Source organism: Pan troglodytes, chromosome 9 (genome assembly GCF_028858775.2).
Source record: "Pan troglodytes isolate AG18354 chromosome 9, NHGRI_mPanTro3-v2.0_pri, whole genome shotgun sequence".
In the NCBI taxonomy this organism is placed as follows: Eukaryota; Metazoa; Chordata; class Mammalia; order Primates; family Hominidae; genus Pan; species Pan troglodytes.
This window is the reverse complement of record NC_072407.2, coordinates 95845268-95869719: the sequence shown is the minus strand read 5'-3', so window position 1 is coordinate 95869719 and position 24452 is coordinate 95845268. Positions and strand designations below refer to the sequence as shown.

At 39.2% G+C, this 24452-nt stretch overlaps 3 protein-coding genes and 8 non-coding genes across 80 annotated transcripts in view; 9 read left to right on the top strand and 2 right to left on the bottom strand.

Moving 5' to 3' along the window:
* The window catches only part of C11H11orf54 (chromosome 11 C11orf54 homolog), a 21995-nt gene extending 8946 nt beyond the window's left edge, over positions 1-13049 (bottom strand). For 2 of the 12 annotated variants that reach the window (XM_001141370.5, XM_001141448.5), the window contains exons 1-5: positions 12757-12962; positions 6987-7138; positions 3980-4078; positions 383-456; positions 101-202 (exon numbers count right to left, since the gene is read on the bottom strand). In XM_001141370.5, coding sequence (XP_001141370.1) covers positions 101-202; positions 383-456; positions 3980-4078; positions 6987-7041 — 330 coding nt within the window. In that variant the 5' untranslated portion in view covers positions 7042-7138; positions 12757-12962. Of the gene's footprint in view, positions 1-100; positions 203-382; positions 457-3979; positions 4079-6986; positions 7139-7954; positions 8126-12756 lie in introns of those variants that run through there. The other 10 variants (XM_063784412.1, XM_063784413.1, XM_009423973.4 and 7 more) reach the window with 9 other exon arrangements.
* Positions 13029-24299, top strand: TAF1D (TATA-box binding protein associated factor, RNA polymerase I subunit D). Of its 13 annotated transcripts, none has more exons than XM_054662625.2 (14): positions 13029-13168; positions 15160-15254; positions 15994-16381; positions 17251-17426; positions 17739-17796; positions 18187-18350; positions 19840-19875; positions 21106-21153; positions 21382-21416; positions 22216-22262; positions 22705-22751; positions 23287-23353; positions 23789-23824; positions 24054-24299. In XM_054662625.2, the coding sequence occupies exons 2-6, from the start codon at positions 15187-15189 to the stop codon at positions 18328-18330; spliced, it is 834 nt and encodes a 277-aa protein (XP_054518600.1). In that variant the 5' UTR covers positions 13029-13168; positions 15160-15186; the 3' UTR covers positions 18331-18350; positions 19840-19875; positions 21106-21153; positions 21382-21416; positions 22216-22262; positions 22705-22751; positions 23287-23353; positions 23789-23824; positions 24054-24299. The 13 variants fall into 13 exon arrangements, with proteins under 13 accessions (XP_054518600.1, XP_063640489.1, XP_063640488.1 ...); XM_063784419.1 differs by having other exon boundaries at positions 21084-21153; XM_063784418.1 differs by having other exon boundaries at positions 19840-20731; positions 20823-21153.
* Positions 19261-19386, top strand: LOC112204907 (small nucleolar RNA SNORA40). Its single transcript, XR_002938653.1, has one exon. It is a non-coding gene; the product is annotated as a small nucleolar RNA SNORA40 (small nucleolar RNA).
* LOC112204903 (small nucleolar RNA SNORA18) lies at positions 20906-21037 on the top strand. The gene has a single exon (XR_002938649.1). It is a non-coding gene; the product is annotated as a small nucleolar RNA SNORA18 (small nucleolar RNA).
* LOC112204916 (small nucleolar RNA SNORD5) lies at positions 21203-21275 on the top strand. Its single transcript, XR_002938660.1, has one exon. It is a non-coding gene; the product is annotated as a small nucleolar RNA SNORD5 (small nucleolar RNA).
* On the top strand, positions 22007-22145 carry LOC112204894 (small nucleolar RNA SNORA8). The gene has a single exon (XR_002938640.1). It is a non-coding gene; the product is annotated as a small nucleolar RNA SNORA8 (small nucleolar RNA).
* LOC112204896 (small nucleolar RNA SNORA1) lies at positions 22373-22502 on the top strand. Its single transcript, XR_002938642.1, has one exon. It is a non-coding gene; the product is annotated as a small nucleolar RNA SNORA1 (small nucleolar RNA).
* Positions 22929-23001, top strand: LOC112204893 (small nucleolar RNA Z40). Its single transcript, XR_002938639.1, has one exon. It is a non-coding gene; the product is annotated as a small nucleolar RNA Z40 (small nucleolar RNA).
* Positions 23404-23524, top strand: LOC112204901 (small nucleolar RNA SNORA32). Its single transcript, XR_002938647.1, has one exon. It is a non-coding gene; the product is annotated as a small nucleolar RNA SNORA32 (small nucleolar RNA).
* LOC112204895 (small nucleolar RNA SNORA25) lies at positions 23855-23988 on the top strand. The gene has a single exon (XR_002938641.1). It is a non-coding gene; the product is annotated as a small nucleolar RNA SNORA25 (small nucleolar RNA).
* The window catches only part of CEP295 (centrosomal protein 295), a 68688-nt gene continuing 68378 nt past the window's right edge, over positions 24143-24452 (bottom strand). For 30 of the 47 annotated variants that reach the window (XM_016921796.4, XM_016921801.4, XM_016921802.4 and 27 more), the window contains one exon: positions 24143-24452. In XM_016921796.4, coding sequence (XP_016777285.2) covers positions 24224-24452 — 229 coding nt within the window. In that variant the 3' untranslated portion in view covers positions 24143-24223. The other 17 variants (XM_016921803.4, XM_016921806.4, XM_054662615.2 and 14 more) reach the window with 2 other exon arrangements.

Here is a 24452-nt window from a genome sequence, read left to right as displayed (position 1 = left end):
TTACAATTCACTCAGAAAGTAGGATTTTTGGCACTAAAAGCAAAAAGACAAACCAAATGTCAAACCAATAAAGTAAAATAATTTTCTTATATATGCTGACCTCAGAATTGAACCCGAGAGTCTGAAATGGACCTGCTCCTGCTCCAAGAATAAAGGCTCCAGGCAGCTTGATTTCTTTTGCAATTTTATTCAGATCATAAACCTATAGAAGAGGAAAAAATATTATTTAAGTCACAACTTGTACAAAGTCCCTGGTTTACCTTTTATTACTGATCCATTAGCACTTCCTTGCCAATTGATCAACAGGTCTTCTAATAATAAACACAGTAATCAACCCAACTTCTACAATCTTCATGTGAATATGCAGAGTAAAAGTACTTACTTTTTTTTGGTTTACAAGAGGCAATAAGTAAGGCACACCTCCAACTTCTGCAATTCTAGTTTTCCCACAGATGCCTAAGAAAAAACCAAAAAACAAAAACACAAGCCACCTTAAAAACAGGCAAACATCTAATTTAATAATAAAATGCCAACAGTATATAACTTCTCCATTCTCATAAAGTTTTACAAATAACAGGGATTGGAAGACATAGTGGCTAGAACCCCTGTCCTATTTTAAGTACCTGTGTCTCTAATATCATCATAACCAAGGATGGCTTATAAAGTTGGTGGCATAAAGGCAATACAAGGCAAGGGCAAGGGTTAGAACTGGGGCCAAAGTTTGGATTGGGTAAGGTTTCTAGAATGTCTTTGACGCCTTATTTCTTTTAAAAAAATCTATTTTGGGGTGGTTTTCCTTTTTTTTTTTGCTAAAGTTGTTTCTTGTTTTTTAATTTAAAATATTTTGCTCTGGTACAATGTAAATTCTCAGATGGTGGCTCACGCCTGCAATCCCAGCACTTTGGGAGGCTGAGGCGGGTGGATCACTTAAGATCAGGAGTTTGAGACCAGCCTAGCCAACATGACGAAATCCCGTCTCTCCTAAAAATAAAAAATTAGCTGGGTGTAGTGGTGTGCACCTGTAGTCCTAGCTACCTGGGAGGCTGAGGCAGGAGAATCGCTTGAACCTGGGAGGTGGAGGTGGCAGTGGGCCAAGATCAAATCACTGTACTCCAGCCTGAGCAACAGAGTGAGATCCTATCTTAAAAAACAAAACAAGCTGGGCATGGTGGCTCACACCTGTAATCCCATCACTTTGGGAGGCTGAGGCGGGTGGATCACCTGAAGTCAGGAGTTCAAGACCAGCCTGGCCAACATGGTGAATCTCTACTAAAAATAGAAAAATTAGCTGGGCATGGTGGCGGGAGCCTATAATCCCAGCTACCAAGGAGGCTGGGGCAGGAGGATTGCTTGAACCCGGCGGGGGCAGAGGTTGCAGTGAGCCAAGATTGTGCTACTGTATTCCAGCCTGGGCAACAGAGCAAGACTCTGTCTCAAAAAACAAAACATCACGAGGTCAGGAGATCGCGACCATCCTGGCTAACACGGTGAAACCCCATCTTTACCAAAAATACAAAAAATTAGCCGGGCGTACTACTCAGGAGGCTGGGTGTACTACTCAGGAGGCTGAGGCAGGAGAATGGTGTGAACCTGGGAGGCAGAGCTGGCAGTGAGCCGAGATCGTGCCACTGCACTCCAGCCTGGGTGACAGAGCGAGACTCCGTCTCAAAAAAAAAAAAAAAAAAAAAAACCCAGAGAGATCTAGGTGAGATGTACAAATTTCAAAGTTATATTCAGGTAGTAATTAAAACCATAAGAGTGGATTTAAAAAATACCCAGATAGATTACTAGAAATAAGAAGAGGCTAAGGAAAGAATTCTGGAAAAGATCAATATTTAAGAGACTATTAGAAAGAAAAAGGAACCAGGAAAATGTGGAAGAAAAGAGGAAGGAAAGGCACGAAGGAAGAACAGGTGAAACAAAGATAGAGAAGATAGAACCTAGGGGAGAATGTCAGGCAGCAATGGCCAAGCAGTATGAAATACATGGAGAGGTTAAATAGTACTAGTAAACATTTTAAGGTCACTGGTGATCTTATCAAGACCAGTTCATGTAGAAAATGTCTAACACGCCACTGCATCCAGCTAATTTTTGTACATTTAGTAGAGATTGGGTTTCACCATGTTGGCCAGTTTGGTCTTAAACTCCTATGTTTATGAAAGATCATACATACACATATTAGATGCATATCTGGCTTCTAGTATTGCAATTTAAAGACTCACAAATTACTGACCAGAAAACACTTCTTCCAAGCATAACTCTGCATGACAAAATTAAGACTAACCATTTTGGCTGGGCATGATGGCTCACACCTGTAATCCCAGCACTTTGGGAGGCCGAGGCGGGCACATCACTTGAGACTGGGAGTTCGAGATCAGCCTGGCCAACATGATGAAACCCCGTCTCTACTAAAAATACAAAAATTAGCCAGGTGTCGTGGTGCACACCTGTAATCCTACCTACTTGGGATGGTGAGGTATGAGAATCGCCTGAACCCGGGAGGCAGAGATTGCAGTGAGCCAAGATTGTGCCACTGTACTCCACACTCCAGTCTGGGCGACAGAGCGAGATTCCATCTCACACACACACACACACACACAAAAAAAACAAACAAAAAAAGATTAACCATTTTTCCTTCTTTCTTGTACTCTTCTGTTTCCTGACCTTTATTTAATTTTAGTTAATTACTTAATTAGCAGGGGAAATACATTACACTCATATTTTTAAAAAAATCAAGGCTGGGCGTGGTGGCTCACGCCTGTAATCTCAGCACTTTGGAAGGCCGAGGTGGGCGGATCACGAGGTCAGGAGATCGAGACCATCCTGGCTAACACGGTGAAACCCCATCTCTACTAAAAATACAAAAAATTAGCCAGGCGTGGTGGCACATGCCTGTAGTCTCAGCTACTCAGGAGGCTGAGGCTGGAGAATCGCTTGAACCTGGGAGGCAGAGGTTGCAGTGAGCTGAGATTGCGCCACTTAACTCCAGCCTGGTGACAGAGTGAGACTCTGTCTCAAAAAAAACTATAAAAAAGTATTATGCTAAATGCTTTGAAGAAGCTAAAAGAAATTGCCACATGGTACACAAGCCTTCTAGAATTTACAGCTCTACTTAAAATCAAAGATTGTTTAAGCTGTAAAGGCCCCCAAAAAACATTCAATTCAAATCCCCCCATGCTAATGTTATCTCAAAGTCAGGTTTGTTCTAAGACAGAACTAGAGTCCAGAATTTCTATGGCAAACTCCTTTTTAGCAAAGATGTTAATTACATAATAAAAAGAACACTTTGAGTGTTTATCCTCAAATTCCTCATCATAATAGGGTATAACGGGAGGGGGTTAGACTTTGGAAACAGACTTGCATTTGAATCCTGGTTATGATTTACACTGAGCTTATCTAGCCTCTCTCGTTTTCAGTTTTCTCATCTATAAACAAGGGCTACTACTTACCTTGTGGTGTTATTGTAAAAACTGAAACATCAACTAACTATCTATCATACTGACAAATTATTTTATTTTTCTAATACTAATTTCCCTTCCTTCTCACTTCAAACAGTGGATGCTCACTTGGCAAATTTGTTGAAGGATTAGTTTTAACAGATCATTCAAATACAAGGCTTTTAGGATCCCTTCTGGTCTTGAATAAATAAAATCATAAAAATTAAAATCAGTTTCCATAACAATCTGAGCAATTAAAAGCAAAACTCTCGTGTAATACAAAGAATTCTAACCTATTGGATATCTATTCTACAATCTGTGAAGGTTACATAAGTGAATAAAACACAATCCTTTTCCACAAGAGTATGAAATGAAATTTAACCAATATCAGAAGAGTGAGCACAGAAATTTGGCACAATTTAGCCTAAATGTTGTGACAATATCCTTTATTTGTAGATAATTTAAGATGTCCTTAAAAATAATTCTAGTTTCAAAAAAAGATTATGACTAAAAAACAAAAGCTAATTGCAAAAATTGCTTACCTTTTACAGGAAAGGTAAAGGGTTCCTTAGTCAAATCAGGGCAATCAACTACAGAGACCTGGACATCAGCAAAGTTATCTTTTAACCCCTTCTGCATAACTAATAACGACAAGGAATAAGATTATTTAACATTAGGTAAAAACTTGGCTACCACGTATCAAAAGTGGTATGTGGCTCTCAACACACTCCCAATCTCAACTTGTATAATAAAAAAGAAGGGGGAAATGGTCTTATTAATGAATATAATTAGACATTAGACATAATCACAAGGTACAACATAGACTAAGATATATAAATACTTCCTCTACAGTGATTTTCAACTGTTGAAGATAAACAGCCTGCACTTGTGTGAGGGTGAGGATTACCTTCTTTTTTGAGAGAAGATTCCAAAAACCAACTGAAATGCAAACATTTAAGCTTTTTAAAAAGTAAGCAATCACATGTAACAACTTCAGTGAAGGTAACAGACAATATGTTGAACAAAGCAGCCAGACACAAAACACTACATACAATATTACTTCACCTTATGCATCTCAGAAACAGGCAATGGATCAAGGCTGACTGGGAAGGTGTGCAAAGGAGCCTTCTGGGATGTTGGAAATATTTTACATTTTGATGTGGATAGTAGTTACATAGGTGTAACTATTGTTAACATTCATCAAGCTGTACACTCAAGATTAGCATACTTTACTGTAGATAGTTATACCTCAATAACAATGTAAGAAAGCATAGGTGTCTCAAAGTTATTAATGTAAGACCAATGTATTTCCCTCTCTCTTTTTTTCTTTTATATGTAGAGCCCAGGTCTTGCTATATTGCCCAGGCTGGTCTCGAACTCCTGGACTCATGTGATCTTCCTGCCTTGGGTCCCCCAAAGTGCTGGGATTACAATGAGCCATCACACCTAGCCTCAACGGTTTTTTTTTTTTTTTTTTTTTTGAGACAGAGTCTCACTCTGATAGCCTTACCTACCCTGTCGCCCAGACTGGAGTGCAGTGGTATGCAGCATGATCTTGGCTCACTCAGCCTTGATCTCCAGGCTCAAGTAATCCTCCCACCTCAAACTCCCCAGTAGCTGGGACTACAGGTGGATGCCACCATGATTGGCTAATTTTTGTATTTTCTGTAAAAATGGGGTTTTGGCTTGTTGCCCAGGTGGCTCTCAAACTCCTGGGCTTAAGAGATCTGCTCACCTTGGCCTCCCAAAATGCTGGAATTATAGGCATGAGCCACTGCATCAGCCTATGTACTTTTAAGGATCAAAAGTTCTTACAAAATGTCTTTTTTTTTTTTTTTTTTTTTTTTTTTGAGATGGAGTCTCACCCTGTCACCCAGGCTGGAGTAAAATGGCGCAATCTCGGCTTACTGCAACCTCTGCTTCCCAGGTTCACGCCATTCTCCTGCCTCAGCCTCCCGAGTAGCTGGGGTTACAGGCGCCCGCCACCACACCCAGCTATTTTTTCTATTTTTAGTAGAGACAGGGTTTCACCATGTTGGCCAGGCTGCTCTTGAACTCCTGACCTCGTGATCTGCCCACCTCAGCCTCCCAAAGTGCCGGGATTACAGGCATGAGCCATCGCACCTTGCCAATTTCTTTCTTTCTTTTTTTTTTTTTGAGACTGAGTCTCGTGTTGTTGCCCAGGTCGAAGTACAGTGGCGCGATCTTGGCTCAATGTAACTTCTGCCTCCCAGGTTCAAGTGATTCTTGTAGCTCAGACTCCCGAATAGCGGGAATTACTGGCACACACCACCACACTCAGCTAATTTTTGTATTTTTAGTAGAGATGGGGTTTTGCCATGTTGGCCAGGCTGGTCTTGAACTCCTGACCTCAAGTGATCTGTCCACCTTGGCCTCCTAAAGTATTGAGATTACAGGCATGAGCCACTGTGCCAGGCCATAAAATTTCTACTTTTTCTGAATATATCCTGCACATATAGAAGGAAAATAGAAACAAACACAAAAGTGAAAACAGGTTCTAGAAAAGCAATCAAAGAAAAAATCTGGCCAAGCATGGTGGCTCATGCCTGTAATCCCAACACTTTGGGTGGCCGAGGCAGGAGCATCGAGTGAGGCCAGGAGTTCAAGAGCATCCTGGGCAACAGAACAAGATCCTATGTCTACAAAAAGAAAAAAGAAAAAGAAAAAATTCCTAACTGCCCTGTCATATTAGGGAAGACAGACTGATGAAAAAGAAATACAGGCCAAACAATATAGATTGTTTACTAGCTACCATTCAATTAGGGAAAAAAAAAAAAAAAAGATTATAAGAGGAAAGTTACAACAAAGCAAAAATGAGTCTATTTCTTAACTTCAATCTTATCAGGATGACAAATGAACTACCAGAACATCACATTTTGAGAAACAAGCGAAGGTTCTATAGTTACCATTAGAACAGAACCTAGAGGTTGTTAAATAAAGGTTAGTATTCTGACAGACTTTACAGTTTTGGATAACAACTATTCCTGGCTTCATTTTTGTACTCGTTTTTGTTTTCCTTTTTTTGACTATCTTCCCTCCTAATTTATCTTGGGAAACTGCCTTAAATCAAAGCAAGTTCACTGGCAGTCTGCCATTATCAGTGGTGGGGGGGAATTATATTGGGAATATGATTAACATACAACAGTAGAGTATACATTTAAAGAATAATGTAAGTGAAAAAAGTTAAAGCAAAATTTTGCGACTCTTTGGGCATCACACATGCTTAAGTCTTGGATTACTAATCATTTACATCTTGTAAAGTTGGTATCATCAATAATCTATAAGTGAAAGAAAAAAGAATTTATAAATTATAATTTTAGTTTTTTTAGACAGAATTTGGACTTTCTCAATAAAAATGGGACAGAACAGATACTGAAATGGAAAATGAATTCTGTACCAAAAGTATTATTTTGATAAGTAAGATATAGATATACATAAGTAGTAAGATATAGATAGATCTTAGAATCTCTTTAAAAGAATTTTCTCTTGGGATAATTTTTAAAAATCCAAAGTTAATATTGTTTTTACCTCCAGCAAGCTCTTCAAGACTTGGTACATGAAAAGAAAACTCAGCACAAGCCATTTTCTTTCTTCTTTAGGTGTGAGGTTGGACAAATAGAGCTACTCTTGGTTAATTATCACAAGAGTCCACAGCGCACCAAGTATGAACAGTTTCTGTTCTGGAAATGAACATTTAGCATTCAAACATATAAACAGAACAAAAGGGCATTTAGGATTCTATCTTCATAAACAGGCAAACACAGCTTCCAGCATTTAATATTCCAAGTGAGAAATAGACAAGTGGCCTTTTAATACTTACACTTTATTTTATTGTAATTTAAAATTTAAAACTAATTTTTTAATAGAAACAAGGTGTTACTATGTTGCCCAGGCTGGTCTTGAATTCCTGCCCTCAAGCCATCCTCTGCCTCCCAAAATGCTGGGATTACAAGTGTGAGCCACTGCTCCCAGCCGATTCATTTTTTTTAAAAATATCATATAGCTGGAGTGAACATCCAATTTTCTAATGGTTGGTCTAAGGAATATAGGTCTTGAAGCAAAAGGTACTTATTAGGGGTTTATGGATAAGTGTTCAAATGGTTGTAGATAACAGTACATATAGGATTTGTATAGTACATATAGGATCTCAAGTATTTCTGTAATAGATATGTGTGTTTTTTATTCTATATTTCACATTTAGGCCAAAAATTAAATGAGTTCCTTAGACTATCACTTTTTCAAAATAAAATTTAAATTACGAATAGAAATGGAAACTTTTATGGAATGATTAGCCTTTGAAATTCAAATTTTTATTTTCATTTACAAATAAACATACTTTCTTGGTAAATAGATTTAATGTTCAATTCTGATAATCTATCCAATTATAATTTGATATTTAAATATATGCTTTTCTATCATTGCAACTAAAAAATAAAATATATGCCAAGTATACTTTGTAACAAATAAGTGCACATACACAGAGATTAGTATCTTACCTTAAGTGTTCAGTGATGAAGTATGCAACCAGAGGGAGATAAAATGAAGACAGGGAAAAATGTAAGTAATATGAGGTAGACAGGTATCCTACTCCAAGCCAATCACAACAGGGAACACAGACAAGACTCTTAAGGGTGTTTCTAGGAGTACTGCAGGAGTTCTCATTAAAACTGTTAATAGAACACTTCATTAATCTGAGTGGCCTCTGCCCTTAACATGCCTATTTAGCAAGTAGAACGGTGATCTTCAGCCATTTGAAATATTCTTCCAAATTTTTTTTTCTAATTTTCCAAAGATTCACAGGTTGCTTAGAAACTGGGTTTCTAGTTCTGGTACTTTCCAACAACATATCCTCTATAATCATTCTATTGCAAATATTTAGGATGTTACATTTACTTTAGTACTTTATCAAATACCAGCTTTTATTGTTCTTGATTTAATACATGTAATCTAATCTCCCAAATATATATAACTGTTTATTAACGGTCCCAAATTTTTGAGACGGAGTCTCGCTCTGTCACCCAGGCTGGAGTGCAATGGCACGATCTCGGCTCACTGCAACCTCCGCCTCCCAGGTTCAAGAAATTCTCCTGTCTCATCCTCCCCAGTAGCTGGGATTACAGGCATGTGCCATCATGCCCGGCTAATTTTTTGTATTTTAGTAGAAATGGGGTTTCACCATGTTGCCCAGGTTGGTCTCAAACTCCTGAGCTCAAGCAATCCACTTGCCTCGGCCTCCCAAAGTGCTAGGATTACAGGCGTGAGCCACTGCACCCGGCCCCCAAATCTTATATAATCATACTTAAATTATTTTAAACATAGTTTTGTGTGGGGAAAAGAGAGCTCAGACTGTTACTGTGTCTGTGTGGAAAAGGAAGACAAAAGAAACTCCATTTTGATCTGCACAAAGAAAAATTGTTTTGCTTTGAGATGCTGTTAATCTGTAACTTTAGCCCCAACCCTGTGCTTACAGAAACATGTGCTGTATTGAATCAAGGTTTAAGGGATTTAGGGCTGTGCAGGATGTGCCTTGTTAACAATATGTTTGCAGACTGTATGCTTGGTAAAAGTCATCGCCATTCTCCATTCTCTATTAACCAGGGACACGATGCACTGCGGAAAGCTGCAGGGACCTCTGCCCAAGAAAGTGTGGGTATTGTCCAAGATTTCCCCCCACTGAGACAGCCTGAGATATGGCCTCGTGGGAAGGGAAAGATCTAACCGTCCCCCAGCCTGACACCCATAAAGGGTCTGTGCTGAGAGGGATTAGTAAAAGAGGAAGGCCTCTGTTTCCCGCATATCCCTGGGAACAGAATGTCTCCGTGTAAAGCCGACTATTCGTTCTATTCTGAGATAGGAGAAAACCACCCTGTGGCTGGAGGGGAGATATGCTGGCAGCAATACTGCTCTGCTACTCTTTGCTACACTGAGCTGTTTGGGTAAAGAGAAACATAAATCTAGCCTACACACACATCTGGGCACAGTACCTTCCCTTGAACTTATTTATGACGCAGATTTCTTTACTCACATGTTTTCCTGCTGACCTTCTCCCCACCATCACCCTGTTCTCCCACCGCACTTCCCTTGCCGAGATAGTGAAAAGTAATCAATAAATACTGAGGGAACTCAGATACCAGTGCCGGTGCAGGTCCTCGCATACTGAGTGTGCCCGTCCTCTGGGCCCACTGTTCTTTCTCTATACTTTGTGTCTTATTTATTTTTTCAGTCTCTCTTCCCACTTGACGAGAAATACCCACAGGTGTGGAGGGGCAGGCCCCCTTCAGTTTTGGGTTGAATAATTTATAATTGTTCAGGAATGAGACAGTTTAACTTTTTCTTTTAAATAATTTCAGATTGACAAATATTACATACAAATAATTCCTATATATTCTTCACCCAGATTTCCCAAATGTTAACATTTTATCACATTCTTTATCAAGCAAACATTGGGTACTAACTTATTTATGAACATGTCAAAATCTGCACAATGAATAGTATATTCATTTATAACGATAAAAACACTTTAGATATTTTTGCTGCAGTAGGAATAAGAACACAAGTTAAAATCCAAATGTAATCTTAATTTTATTCCCTTTATTATCTCTTTAGTAAAAAGTTAGGTCAGTTGTTTCCGTTTATTTATGTCCCTACCAAAGTAGAAACAAAGTCCAATCTTGGGAGGATGTAGCTTGAATAACTGGTTTAGAAATGTACTTATTAGGGGTACTTATTAGGGATTAGTGGATAAGTGCTTAAATGGTTGTGGATAACAGTGCATATAGGACTCTCAAGTATTTCTATAACAGACACTTGTGCGTTCTACTCTATATTTGACATTTAGACAAAAAAATCAAATGAGTTCCTTAGACTATCACTTTTTCATAATAAAATTTAAATTATGAAGGCCCGTCCAATCCTAAAATGATGTGAACTTCAGGCAGGCTGATGGCACAGCAGGCAGTGTGGTAGCATGTGTATGTCAGTGTTTATGTGTGTCTTGGAGGTGGGGAGAGGGTTACAGTTGGAGCTGAGAAAGGAGTTAGGTTCTCACATAAACTCCAGGAATACAGCCTTGGGCCAGATGGAGGCAAACAGTATTTTCCTGCCTAATTGGTGGGAGTCGATGGCCCAGAAATAGGGTCTAGAAGGGAAACGGAGCTGCAGAGGTTAACACCTGGAGGGGTAGACCAACTATCGCAACTAAACTGGTTACCATTTGAGTGCACACTATATACCAGACACCGTTAGACACTGTGCAGACGTTCTCTCAAAACTTTTCACAACCATGACAGGTTGTAAGACAGGTTGTGGGTCTTCAGGGGTCGCGGGCATCCCCTAGACACAGCCGCAGGGCCTGCATGGAGTTCACTCCTGCCGGCGACCAAAAGCGCTCGCTCCGGCTCCAGCATCTGCTCACCCCCACGCACCCTCCCATAAAGGGTGGAGCGCAGCAGGCCTGGGTGACTGGAGTTCGTGGCTTCCAGCACTCCAGTTCCCGCCTCATTCACTCGCGCGCCCCCTCCCGCGAGGAGTTGACAGCCGTGGGCTAAGTAAGTGAGGCACCGCAGCCGCAAGACCCACGAAGGGGTCAGAGGAATATCCTGCTTCAACTGCACTCCAGCCTGGGTGGCAGAGCAAGACCCTGTCTCTATAAAACAAACAGAGAAATACCAAATGTGGCCGGGCGCGGTGATTCACGCCTGTACTCCCAGCACTTTGGGAGGCCGAGGCAGACGGATCACTTGAGGTCAGGAGTTCGAGACCTGCCTGGCCAACATGGTGAAACCTGGTCTCTACTAAAAGTACAAAAATTAGCCGGTTGTGGTGGCGGGCGCGTGTAGTCCCAGCTACTTGGGAAGCTGAGGTGGGTGGATCTCTTGAGCCCGGGAGGTGGGGGTTGCAGTGAGCTGAGATCGGGCCACACTGCACTCCAGCCTGGGCGACAGAGCGAGACTCTGTTTCCAAAAAAAAAAAAGAAAAAAAAAAATACAAAATGAAATGTGAAATTTCAATGATTCTGCATTAGGAGTTAAATGTTCCTTCCCTTTAATAGCACTTTTCCCCTTCTTTTTGAACAAGGGACGCTGCATTTTCATTTTGCATTGAGCCTCACAAATTACACAGCTAGGCTTGCTGCTGAATACGGCAGTGAGGGACATGCCATACCAGTCCTGGAGCTTAGTCATTGCCCAGACCCTGTGGATCAAATGCAGTGGGCTGCCTAAAGGATCGGACTTTTTATCCCCGGAATTGTCCAAACTATGGAGCAAAGCAGGTAAAGAGACCAGATTACTTTTAAGGCCCGTTCAATCCTAAAATGTGAACTATAAAATAAGACTAGACAGCTTTACTGATTTTTGTGGTTTATCATATGAAAACAGAATTTTGAAAGCGGAAAAATCAAACCAGTTCATTCCTTTTTAAAATTACTTTGGGAGGCCGGGCGCGGTGGCTCACGCCTGTAATCCCAGCACTTTGAGAGGCCGAGGCGGGAGGATCACCTGAGGTCGGGAGTTCGAGACCAGCCTGACCAACATTGAGAAACCCCCGCCTCTACTAAAAATGCAAAAATTAGCTGGGCATGGTGGCGCACGCCTGTAATCTCAGCTACTGGGGAGACTGAGGCAGGAGAATCGTTTGAACCCGGGAAGCAGATGTTGCGGTGAGCCAAGATCGCACCGTTGCACTCCAGCCTGGGCAACAAGAGCGAAACTCGGTCTCAAAAAAAAAAAAAAAAAAAAATTACTTTGGGAGAAAAAAACCCCACCAAAACTAAACTAGTTTACACTGTTTAATCTTAACTCAGGAACCGGTCAAGGAACTAATGGTGTGGGGCAGGGGGGATGTAGGAGGAAACTTAGGAAAAACAAATCCTCCACAGGTCTCACTTGTGACATGTTAGCCAACTCCTGGGAGGCAGAAAGGGTGAGCTTACGAAACAGGTGCAAAAGTGGGGAGGAGACCTGGGCGTGCTATGGAATAACACTGGCGTCCAGCACAAAGGTTACACACTTCGAGTCATGGTCAAAGGATGAGCCTTCTCCAATATTTTAACACACAAGGATTTCTGAAGGCAGAAATAGACAAAGGATGACAAAACACTCAGGCACACATCCCACCCGTCACCCTCGCCACACACCCGGGACCAGGTTTAGAAAGCCAGGCTACAGCTCAGCAAACGCGAGACCACCGGAAACGAACCGGGCTGAGAGGCTGTTTCCTCACAGTTCTCATCCACTCACAAGTGACCGCACGTTTTGTTTTTGTTATTTGCCGAAATGTTCTTGGCTATTCCACTCACCTAAACGGTCACGGTAGCAAAACACCAGAGTCCGGATCTTCGCCTAGGCCAACCCCGCCTCCTCAGAATACGCGAGCTAGAGCTCCGCCCACGTTAGTCAGTCCTCCCTGCGCGGCGAGAAAAATGGCGCCCCCACGTCGCGTCTCCTCCCACCGCTCGCCTTCTTCCCGGAAGCTAAGTTGTATCGCGAGATTTCGGCCTGACTATTACTTGGGCCACGGAAATAGCCAACCCTTTTCTTCCGCACGGTTGGAGGAGGTCGGCTGGTTATCGGGAGTTGGAGGGCTGAGGTCGGGAGGGTGGTGTGTACAGAGCTCTAGGACTCACGCACCAGGCCAGTCGCGGGTTTTGGGCCGAGGCCTGGGTTACGAGCAGCAAGTGCGCGGCTGGGGCCACTGCGAGGCCTTTTTAGGTAGGTTGCTAAGAGGGCGAGGCCGTCCGGGCCTGGCGGGCGGGGGGAGGCGTTGCATATCTGGGGTTTCCCGGGGCCCCTTCGTTGGTCCGGAGGATCGAGACTCCGAAGTCGGGCCGAGAGGGTGAAGGGATCACGGCCGCAGGCCACTCCGCGCCACGCGGCTGGTATGAGTCCCACACAAACGTGGTTGTAGTGTGGACGGGCTTCATTATATCTTGAGATGGAGGTGTTAAATCGTGTTGCGGACAAGTTTAACCTTATTACGTGATTTAAATGATTTAACCTTCGTATGTGAGGTACCCATTACTCGGCGCCGGTTTTCTGCAGGTTAGGCGCTGCCGGGTGAGAGGCGCTGGTGGTCACAGCGTTAGCTCCGGGTAAAGCGCCGCTCTCTGCCCACGTGGCCTCTAAGAATTGCAGAATCCCCACGGAGGCATCGACACCCAAGTAGGAGTGTCTTCTAAACACTTCGAAAAAGTGATTATTGAGCTAGCTTTATTTTGATAATCCCTACTTTTAAAAAAAAATTAACCACAGGTATACCATTAAAGCATGGGGGCAAATTTTTGTTGAATTCCGTTTTTGAGCATTCGATATTTAATGACTTTGTAGAATCTTGTACTTAAAAAAACTAATAAGACCTTGTACCAGGAAAATACCACAGGGGGCATTTAACAAATCTGAGCTCTTGGTGACCTTATCGTTTCATATTTTAAATATTCATATTTAAATATTTTGCTAGTTCATCCTAGGATTTATATGTAATGACTCATGTCAGGTCCCAAGAAGCTACAGAATGAGACAAGAGATTGACTAAGGCATGTACAATAATGAAATAAGTAGTTATCTTTAATTTTTGTTGCCATGCCTATTTTTCTTTTTTCCCTGAGACAGGGTCTTGCTCTGTCGTCCAGGCTGGAGTGCAGTGGTGCAATCTTGGCTAACAGCAACCTCCACCGCGGCTCAAGCGACCCTCCCGAGTGGCTGGGAGAAAAGGCACGGGCCAACACACCTAGCCAGTATTTTAAGAATTTTTCGTAGAGACAAGGGTCTCCTTGTGTTGCTGAGGCTCACTACATACAAGCTCCACCTCCCAGGCTCAGGTATTCCACCTACCCCAGCCTCCTGACCACAGGCGCGCGCCACTATTCTGGCTAATTTCTGTATTTTTTGTAGAGACGGAGTTTCACCACGTTGCCCAGGATGGTCTTGAGCTCCTGGGCTCAAGCGATCCGCCCGCCTCGACCTCCCAAAGTACTGTGTTACACAGGCCTGAGCCGCCCAGACCAACCTGTTTTTCTTTTTTCTTTTAGCTCACAAGAAGGAATCTTTTTCTTTTTCTTTTTCTTTTTTTTTTTGGTATGTTGTATACTCTCTACCATGGGGATGAAGACACAAGAATTATGATAGTTCATTGAAAAAGGTTGAGAATTCAGAACTTGTCAGTTTCCACCAATAATGGCAAAGATACAATATGACAAAGTTCAGTTGCTTAAATGAATCTAGGAATGAAGAATCTAGGAATTATAATGGAGAGGTGATTAGGAGTTTAAAATGGTTTATTGATTGGAGATCCTTTTCCTGGTTTATATAGGGCACACTTTGCTTTAGGAATTCCCCCTTTGATCTTGGAAAACGGCTTTTAATAGTACATTAATACTGTATTGGTAATTGTACGTTAAAATATGTGGCTAATGATAAAACTACATTTTTTACTTATATTGAAAGATGCTTTTGTTGGAAGGGACGGTACTTTTTTGGAATCTTGTTGCATTGAATACATTTAGAGGGTAACAACTGAAAGAACCTGTGAATAGAATTTCTGGATTTCTTTTTAAAGAAACTGATCTGAAATGGATAAGAAGCTTAACCTTGGTAAATGATTTCGCCTGAAATCATTGGCATAGTCTGACCATGTTCAACACTGTAGTAGATACTGTCAATATTTAGGGAAGCTTTGTCATATTTACTAAATTTCATAATTTCAGAAAACTGTTTAAAACAAAGAGCAATTGATGGATAAATCAGGAATAGATTCTCTTGACCATGTGACATCTGATGCTGTGGAACTTGCAAATCGAAGGTGAGTGGATTCAATCATGTTTATTGTATCTGAATTACGAGAAACTATTGTATATAATGAGTGACAGTAAAGATAATTTTCAGGAATTGGGAAAGAAGGAAAACTAGATTTCACTGACCTTCCAAGTTTATCTAGTTACATAGATTGATATAATAGCATTGCAAATACTTTAAATTCAAAATGTGAATATATTATGGGACACATTCGTCGAGAAAAAATGTATTCTTTGGGTCATATTAGCATCTCTTCCAGACTACATCCTCCGGTTCGGTAGGCTGTGTTTGTTTTACTCAGACGCTCTTAGCAGTGAACCGAACCATACAGCCTTTTGGAGCTCATACATTGTCTTGAAAGATACATAGTTTTTTTGTAAGCTGAGCATAGTGGTGCATGCCATTAGTCCTAGCTAGCTACTTGGGAGGCTGAGGCAGGAGCATCCCTGGAGTTTCCAGGAGTTTGAGGTTGCAGTGAGCTGTGATTGCACCACTGCACTCCAGTCTGGGTGACAGCAAGACGATGTCTACAAAACTCTTTAATAAGAGCTGTAGCATTATGGGCTATTTAAATAGGATGATCAGCAGAAAGGCTAGCTGGTTCTGAGCCCATCCTTTAAAAAATTTTTAATTTTGGGCATGTTTTCTGAGTTGGTCTTGGAAGAAATGTACATTTAGGACTGGGTATTAATGGTAATAAGCAGTAAGAAAAGAAGATGAAATTAATTTTTTTTCCATTTTTCTAGAGATAACTCTTCTGATAGCAGCTTATTTAAAACTCAGTGTATCCCTTACTCACCTAAAGGGGAGAAAAGAAACCCCATTCGAAAATTTGTTCATACACCTGAAAGTGTTCACGCAAGTGATTCAAGTGACTCATCTTTTGAACCAATACCATTGACTATAAAAGCTATTTTTGAAAGATTCAAGAACAGGAAAAAGAGATATAAAAAAAAGAAAAAGAGGAGGTACCAGCCAACAGGAAGACCACGGGGAAGACCAGAAGGAAGGAGAAATCCTATATACTCACTAATAGATAAGAAGAAACAATTTAGAAGCAGAGGATCTGGCTTCCCATTTTTAGAATCAGAGAATGAAAAAAACGCACCTTGGAGAAAAATTTTAACGTTTGAGGTGAGTCAGCATTTTACATACATGGCTACACATAACTCAAGATGCCCAAAATGATTTGTTGGCCAATTTAGAATTGTCTCAGATATACTGGGAACAGACTGTCTGCAATTTTGATACTCTTCTATACTGACTTATCCCTAAAGTCCACCCTATCCTTCAACTGAATCTTGACTTGTATCTCTTAATATAACTACACTTTGCCATATTTAAAAGATAGTGCTCCAAGGCTCTTTGTATAAAATCCTTTGATCTTATCCCATCTCAGGTCTTTAAACACAACCCTAAAACTCAGTGGGGATAATAAAAGCTCACATAACTTGCAATTACTTTTGCAGTAACCTAAACTAAAACCACACATGCCTTATGTTCAGTGGATATATTCTTAAGGCCTAGATGTTTCTAAGCCAATTATCTGAAAAATACGATAATACTTAGTACTAGACTTTTTTAAATATTTGAGAGTTGTATGTTGAATGAATTCAGAATTAATTTATGATCCCTTGCCAGAACCTGAAATTTTATTTGGGAGGATTAATACATGTTAATCTCTTCAGTTAATCTCTTAAGTTTAAGGTGATTATAGTAAACATTAGAAATCTTATTCCTGTTTTTACATTTTAAAATGCCTTTAGTAAGTCCCAGACATGACAAGATATGTACTTCACTTTTCCTTGGTACCAGCTTAGGTAAATTCATAATTGTAATGTGAATTTTAATAATCAGCATTTGATAAGTCCACAAGTGGGGAGTAGTTAAGATAGCAAATTCAGAGTCTTTGGTAAGGGGGGGCATTGCCCTTTTTGAACATAGGCACCTGCTGGGTCTTAAAAATAAAATCTCGACATACTTATGGTGTTTTTAATATATAGCAAGCTGTTGCAAGAGGATTTTTTAACTATATTGAAAAACTGAAGTATGAACACCACCTGAAAGAATCATTGAAGCAAATGAATGTTGGTGAAGATTTAGAAAATGAAGATTTTGATAGTCGTAGATACAAATTTTTGGATGATGATGGATCCATTTCTCCTATTGAGGAGTCAACGTAAGTGGAATCATATGAAATACTTTGGTAATAGGTTATAAATTAAATTTTTATGTTAATTGCTTCATATTTTGCCTTTAATATAGTTATACTTAAATAATGAACAAAGATACAGAGTATGACAATTGCGATTATTACAGTTGAGCCAAGCTTGGCACACAGTTCATCTAGAATTCTCTAGAACACAAAAGTCTCAAATTTTGTGTTTGCTTTGACTAGTATTGCAGTTTCAGTTATATTTCAGAGTGGAATATACAACTAATTAGGTCATCGAAGATTCTGTCATCTCGATGATAAATTTTAATATTACAGAGCAGAGGATGAGGATGCAACACATCTTGAAGATAACGAATGTGATATCAAATTGGCAGTAAGTGACTTATTTTTTTCCTATTCCATTTTGGGAAGGCAGGAGTTGGTTGGTACAGAAGGAATTATATTTAGTTTTTCTCTTACACTTCATTTAACTTTTGAAAAGCTCTATAAGTTTACTGCAGGAAATGCAAGAAGGAAAATAATTTTTTAGAGACTTGATAAAGAACATGGGGTTTTCAGTACTATTTTTAATAAGTAGCATTCTGATACGTATTATTGCTAGTTAGGATGTCAAATGAAAAAATAAGCAGATGTTAATTTGGATTTTTAACATCTACATGTAGTCTCTAGGTTATCTGAAGTAATCCAGGGCATTCAGCTATATGTAATTACTAAACCATTTGAGTTATTGCTTAATCCATGATTTTTTGTTTGTTTTATGCAGGGGGATAGTTTCATAGTAAGTTCTGAATTCCCTGTAAGACTGAGTGTATACTTAGAAGAAGAGGATATTACTGAAGAAGCTGCTTTGTCTAAAAAGAGAGCTACAAAAGCCAAAAATACTGGACAGAGAGGCCTGAAAATGTGACAGGATCATGAATGTCAAAGGTGAAGCATATAGAAAAAACGACTTCATAGAAATGAATAAAGATAAATGTGGATATATGTACCAGTCTGGTGGTGAAGAAATTCTGAAACCCAGAACTTTATAACAAGAAAAAAATTTTTTAACCCTGTGAAGAAGTTTGTGAAAGAAACTTGTGAAGTAGTAATAATTAGAAAAAAAACCATTAAAACACCAGAGAAAATACATAGAAAAATTTGAGAAATTGTCATTTGATTTCTGAATAAGAGCTTACAGGTGTCCTGTGAGTATTGAAACAATGAAATGTAGTGATTTTAATTTTGAAAAGAAAATCTTAAGGAAAGTAACTTGACACCCAACCATCTTGAAGAGGGTATTTGAAATGCTGTAATTTTATCCCAGCTTTGTTCAGCCATGACAAAAGTGACCTGTCAGATGCTTAGTATTGTAATAACCTCATTTCCCTTTCCAAATTTAGAGTATCTTTAATACTATTTTTTTTAGACAGAGTCTCAATCTGTCACCCAGGCTGTAGTGCAATGGCTGCAGTCTTGGCTTACTGCAACCTCCATCTCCCGGGTTCAAGCGATTCTGCCTCAGCCTCCTTAGTAGCTGGGATTACAGGCGTTAGCCAGCACACCCAGCTAGTTTTTGTATTTTTAGTAGAGACAGGCTTTCACCATGGTCTCGAACTCCTGACCTCAGGCGATCCGCCTGCCTTGGCCTCCCAAAATGCTGGGATTATAGGCGTGAGCCATGGCACCTGGCCTAATACTACTTTTAACTACCATTTTCACTTTTTATTAGTTCAAGAAAAGGCATACACATTTATTCAACATGTATACATGGGGAGAACCAGTCATTACCCTGATGTTCATTATTTTGATCACCACGATAGAGCTGACTACTCTGCTATGTAGTGCATTTTGGGACTGCACTTATGTATGTTTTTGTTTAACGTGGACAAAGACTTATAGATAGGTGCAAAAAATAAATCCTCTTTTGCAACCCAGAACTCATTGTTCAGTATGAGTTTTGATACATATAAGAAGGGATATTATGATACCTGAGACAGTTGATTGATGGGAGTATTGATAGCCATAAAGGTTGGTTCCCGGCCAGGTGCAATGCGTCAAGCCTGCAATCCCCACACCAAGGTGGGAGTATTGCTTGAAACCAGGAGTTCAAGACCAGCCTAGGCAAGAAAGTAAGAAACACCTCATCTCCACAAAAATTTAAAAATTAGCTGGGTACTGGGGCATGTGCCTGTAGTTGGAGTTACTCAGAAAGGGGGGAGGCTGAGGCAGAGTTGGAGGCTGCACTGAGCTTTGATGGCACCACTGTACTCCAGCCTGAGTAACACAGACAGACCCTGTCTCTTAAGAAAAAAAGGTTGATTCTAGGCCTGTAGAATAGATAAACAGCATGGGATATGAGGGAAATCCTCAGCAGTATTAATTTTGCATTCCAATTTCATGTTGACGATATACACAATGGCTTTTTGTTTTAAAGGCTTTTATCTTGAGAACATGGTGTCTGGAGTTAAAGGTATGTCTCAATTTGAGTTTTCACATCATATTTGTTTATGTGTAGGAAACAGTATGTTGTCAGAGCAAGCAAGTTTCATTTTATTCAGAGACATTTCTACCATGCTTTTAATTCCCATTTATACTGATTTCTGAAAAGAAGAATCCTAGATTCACACATTTTATAGTGATGTGTCAGATTCATTTTAGTTGCAAGCATTAGAGGGTCCCGAATTTGTTAGTTTGTAGCAATAATCAGAATTTCGATTTCCTACTTGAAGCCTACAGCATTATTTTGAATTAATGCACAATCTAAAATGAGGTAGAGGATTTTATGGTTTAATGCAAAATATAGTATAATAAAAGATGATTACACAGGTCATAAGAATTCATAAATTTGAATGATGTAGAGTTTGATTAAAAGTTATATAATGCCAAAGTCGTAACTTACAGGCACATTATATTCCTGTATTTTATAATGGATGACAACTAATTTTGAGCCAAGAATTAAAATTTGCTGAAATCTTCGAATTGGGAAAACAACATCCTCTGTTGCAATATTGAAGTTCATAACAACAGTTAGACTTTAAACTTAAATCTTAAGTTTAAATCTTTTTCCTTTGGTTCATGTAAAGGAGCTACTTGATGTTACTTTTTATTTATCATTCCTCTGGCTCCTAAGCACAATGTGATTATGAAATTATTGTTTTTGTGATTAACGTAGTAGGAAGTTTCTGCAGTTTGCAATATTGTAAGAGCATATTGCAGTTTCTGCTCATAATTTCTTTCCTATGGAGTGTTAGACTTTGTTATTTATGTGTATAAATACTAGCTGGACACAGTGGTGCCTGTGGTCCCCAGCTACTCTGGAGGCTAAGGCAGGAGAAACACTTGAGCCCAGGAGTTCGAGGCTACAGTGAGATGTGATCCAGCCACATCTCACTGTAGCCTCGAACTCCTGGGCTCAAGTGATTCAGCAAGAATCACACGATTTTTAAAAGACATGGCAGATCCTGTGTCTTTAAAAAAAAATCAAAACCTTGTAAATAGTGGTTGAGGTCTATCCCGATGGGGCTTTTCCTGTAGCCTGCACGTCGTTGGAAACGCCTCATAGAGTAACTCTGTGGTTTTACTTTACTCACAGGACTATTGTTAGATCTGTGGGAAGGAATTACAAGACAGTTGCTAAAAGTTTGAAAAAGACGGTTGCTAAACGTTATGAAAAACCAGATAATCTACTTTTTTACCTTAGGTATTGGCATACTCCACACATCTGTACCATTCTTGAGTGATCGCTTAGGTAAGTTTTAATTGGTGACAGTATAATCTTTTGGGAAATAGTGATTACAGTTCCGATGATGAATTTAACTGTTCAACTGCTGAATGATAACGGGCATGAACTAAAACTTAATTCTGACAGAGCTGGATATGGCTGTATAATAAACTGGATCTTAAATTTATACTTGGGTTTTAGTTTTAATAACTGGAAATGTATCCTTTCTAAATCTTTAATTGGTACTTTCTATAGGAATGAATGTGATTTGAACTCATTCATGTTGAGAGGTAAGTAAAATATTTAACTTATAATAATCAAGGACTCAAAAGATGAAAAATAGAAATTACACCATCCCAGTATTTCAGGTATAACACAGAATTAGTAAGATACTGGCAAAAATATTACAATGTATATATTTGTATAGAGAAGGAAAATGAAGAGACTGCATGTCTATACCTACCAAACGAAACTACCTGTGTTCTTTGCATCATTATTCAACTGGCAGTTACACATATTTCATCCTAAAGTCACGTAAACCTGTGTGGATATGTGGAATCAATAGGGATATGAATTACATAAAAAGAATTTTGTGTAACTGGCAGTTTGAGCAACAATGAGCTTGACGTTTGTAGTCTGATCTGTTAAGTTACATGTATATATTCCATCTTTAAGTTTTATAGAGAGACTGGGCAAAGATTAGGCAAAGACTAGAGTTGTAGCTTAAAATGTAGTTAATGTAGCTTCCTTATTACAGTGACAATTAGGAAAACTCAAATTATTGTACTTGTTAAAGGAACTTGAATTTGAGAGGTTTGTGAAAGCATTTCTCAGCAATATTGCAAATTTGGGAATACGAGTTGTACAGTTCAGTCATAATTGCACTGCATGGTATCTGCACTCAGCAGTTTACACCTGCTAGGGTGTTCAAAGGTCAGTGCTATAGAAATTCAGTATCTGGCATCGTTGGTTTTCTTGGCTTTGTGCTTGTTAAACCTGGTATTTCTACTGATACAGTATTTGTGTAGGTTTCTCAGAGTGTTCAGTTTGATATACTCTAAAATAGTAAGCAATGCTTTTTTTTCCAAGGTGTCAAATTGAGAACCAGGCAGATCCCCACCACCTACAGTAAAAAGGTAAGATTCTCTGTTTCTATTGATTCTGCTTGTTTCCCTCTATCAGTAGCACTGCACGCATAACAAGAACTTCGTACAAATACACTACTAAGCTTTAAAGACTTTTACAATGCCTCATTCTAGAGAATGGGCACTGTTGATCATGGTGTCCAAAAATAGTTAATGTGGCTAAATTGAGACAGGTTATGCTTCCATCACAGTATGCATATTGCAGTGGTGACAATGAGACCTGTAACATTTTGCCATGTTTATGAGTAAAAATGTAGGAGAAAAATGTTGACTTTTCAATATTAGAAATAACATTTAATAAGGAATTTTCAGCTCTTATAGGACCACTTTTTTTGTATGCTGTATATTGACTGAAACATTGTAATGTGGTACATGACTGTGTCTTGGATCAGGTGTCAAAATATAACTGTACTTTGTACAATTCAAATTCTAGGACCCTAAAGTAAATTGGTTGAAGAAATTAGATCCCAAAGATTCTTGGTAAGTTAATTCATTACTTAAAAGGCCATGCAGGTTATTTTGTTGAATACTAGCTTTTCTCCAAACGTTATTTTAGGTTATTTATTTATCTAGTAATGCTATTGCAACATCTATCACCACTTAGGAGTAAAAAAAAGACTAGACTTACGTTATTATGTGTTTAAACTTCATTATTAACGATGTTATGATGATGGGCGAAATGTTCAACTGCTCTGAAGGGGCTGAATGAAAATGGCCTTTCTGAACATCCATTTACATTAAATATTGCATTGTATTTCAGAAGATTATAAAAGCCCAAAGGTAAAAGTTACCAGAAACATGATCATAGAGCAAATTCGGATATGAATGGGCATGGGATCATTGATTTTTAAAAATACCTATTAGTTTAAATAGCTATTTTAAGCATGGAATTTTCAATACCTTACTTGGGGTGCCGGGTTTCAGGATACTTTGGAACCTAAGCAACCTCATTCTTGAAAGATAGATTTCTGTACTTAATAGTAAATATAAATTTGAAATACACATTTTTCCATAGGTGAATTTTGAAGTCTTCATCAGTATATCCATATTAAAACGAGATGACAGAAGCCAAAGTAATTATGGCAAGTAATGGTTTTTATCTTAACTATAAGTTATTTGCTCAAGGGTGTAATGGTCATTACCAAGGCTTTTAGAATGCAGTTTCTCATTTGCTGTGGACATGACCATAAAAAAATTTCCCAGTAGGTTTTCTATCTGCTACTTTGCTAGCAATCAGCTTATTGGGAACAGTTGATTAACTGTAATAGAAATGCAATACAAATAAAATGTGAACCACGTGATTTTTCTTTAAAATCAGTGAGATTTGAAAATTCTCCTAGATCTCTTGAATCATGCAAATTTGTTTTGCCTTTATATTGTAACCCTTGTGGGTTGCTAATAACCAAGCAGTTTGTAGTAGAGTTAACTCAGGCTCGTTCTAGGGACTCATTCATGTTCACTCACTGTACACTCATCTCTGGAAATGTAAAATTTACTTTTATACTATTGTTATGTAGGGCTGACAGGACAACTGGATCAGTTTCATTAAAAAGGTATGTATGCATTAGAAAAGACATTTGTATGGGTCATTTCAAAGAGGGCTCATGAGGCTGTGAAACCCAGAGCTCTTGACGCTGTGACCAAAGATGGAAGTTCTCTATAGGAAGCCATAGCACTCCTAATGTTTGGTGCTATGTTTTCCTGAGGAGATATAAAACGTAATAATCCATGATTGTTGCCATGTGAGAGTTTTAAAGGTTAATCAAAATTTCTCTTCTTCAGGGCAAACTTGAAGATAAATCTTTTGACTCCAGCTCTTTAGAGGATCTAAAGTGACCTTGATGGACAGTGGAAGAAATCACAACATGGAATTCCTCGAATAACAATTTATTGACTTTAAATAATTTTGTCTAATGCTACATATACACAATTAAAAAACCTTTACACTATTTCTAGAAAGTCAGCATGTATTTTTGGCTCGAAGTTTCTCTAGTGTTTTCTGTGGAAGGAATAAAAATTTGAGTTTCAGTTGTGTACTTCATGCTTGAAAAATTAAGTCCTTCCTCCTCAGTTATACTCACCTTATGGAATTCTTTTGCCCTTGCTCTGTTTTGGGCATAAGCTTCTTGTTTTGTTTTTTCTTCCTTTTGTTGTTTCACTTCAGCTAGTTGATTGTATAAC

Excerpts from the sequence above, each read along its gene's own strand:
- TAF1D (XM_063784426.1), top strand. The coding sequence starts at position 15,187 with ATGGATAAATCAGGAATAGATTCTCTTGACCATGTGACATCTGATGCT. Across the intron at positions 16,382-17,250 it reads GAAAAATTTTAACGTTTGAG|CAAGCTGTTGCAAGAGGATT; the intron begins GTGAGTCAGCAT and ends TTTAATATATAG. Across the intron at positions 17,797-18,186 it reads AATGTGATATCAAATTGGCA|GGGGATAGTTTCATAGTAAG; the intron begins GTAAGTGACTTA and ends TGTTTTATGCAG.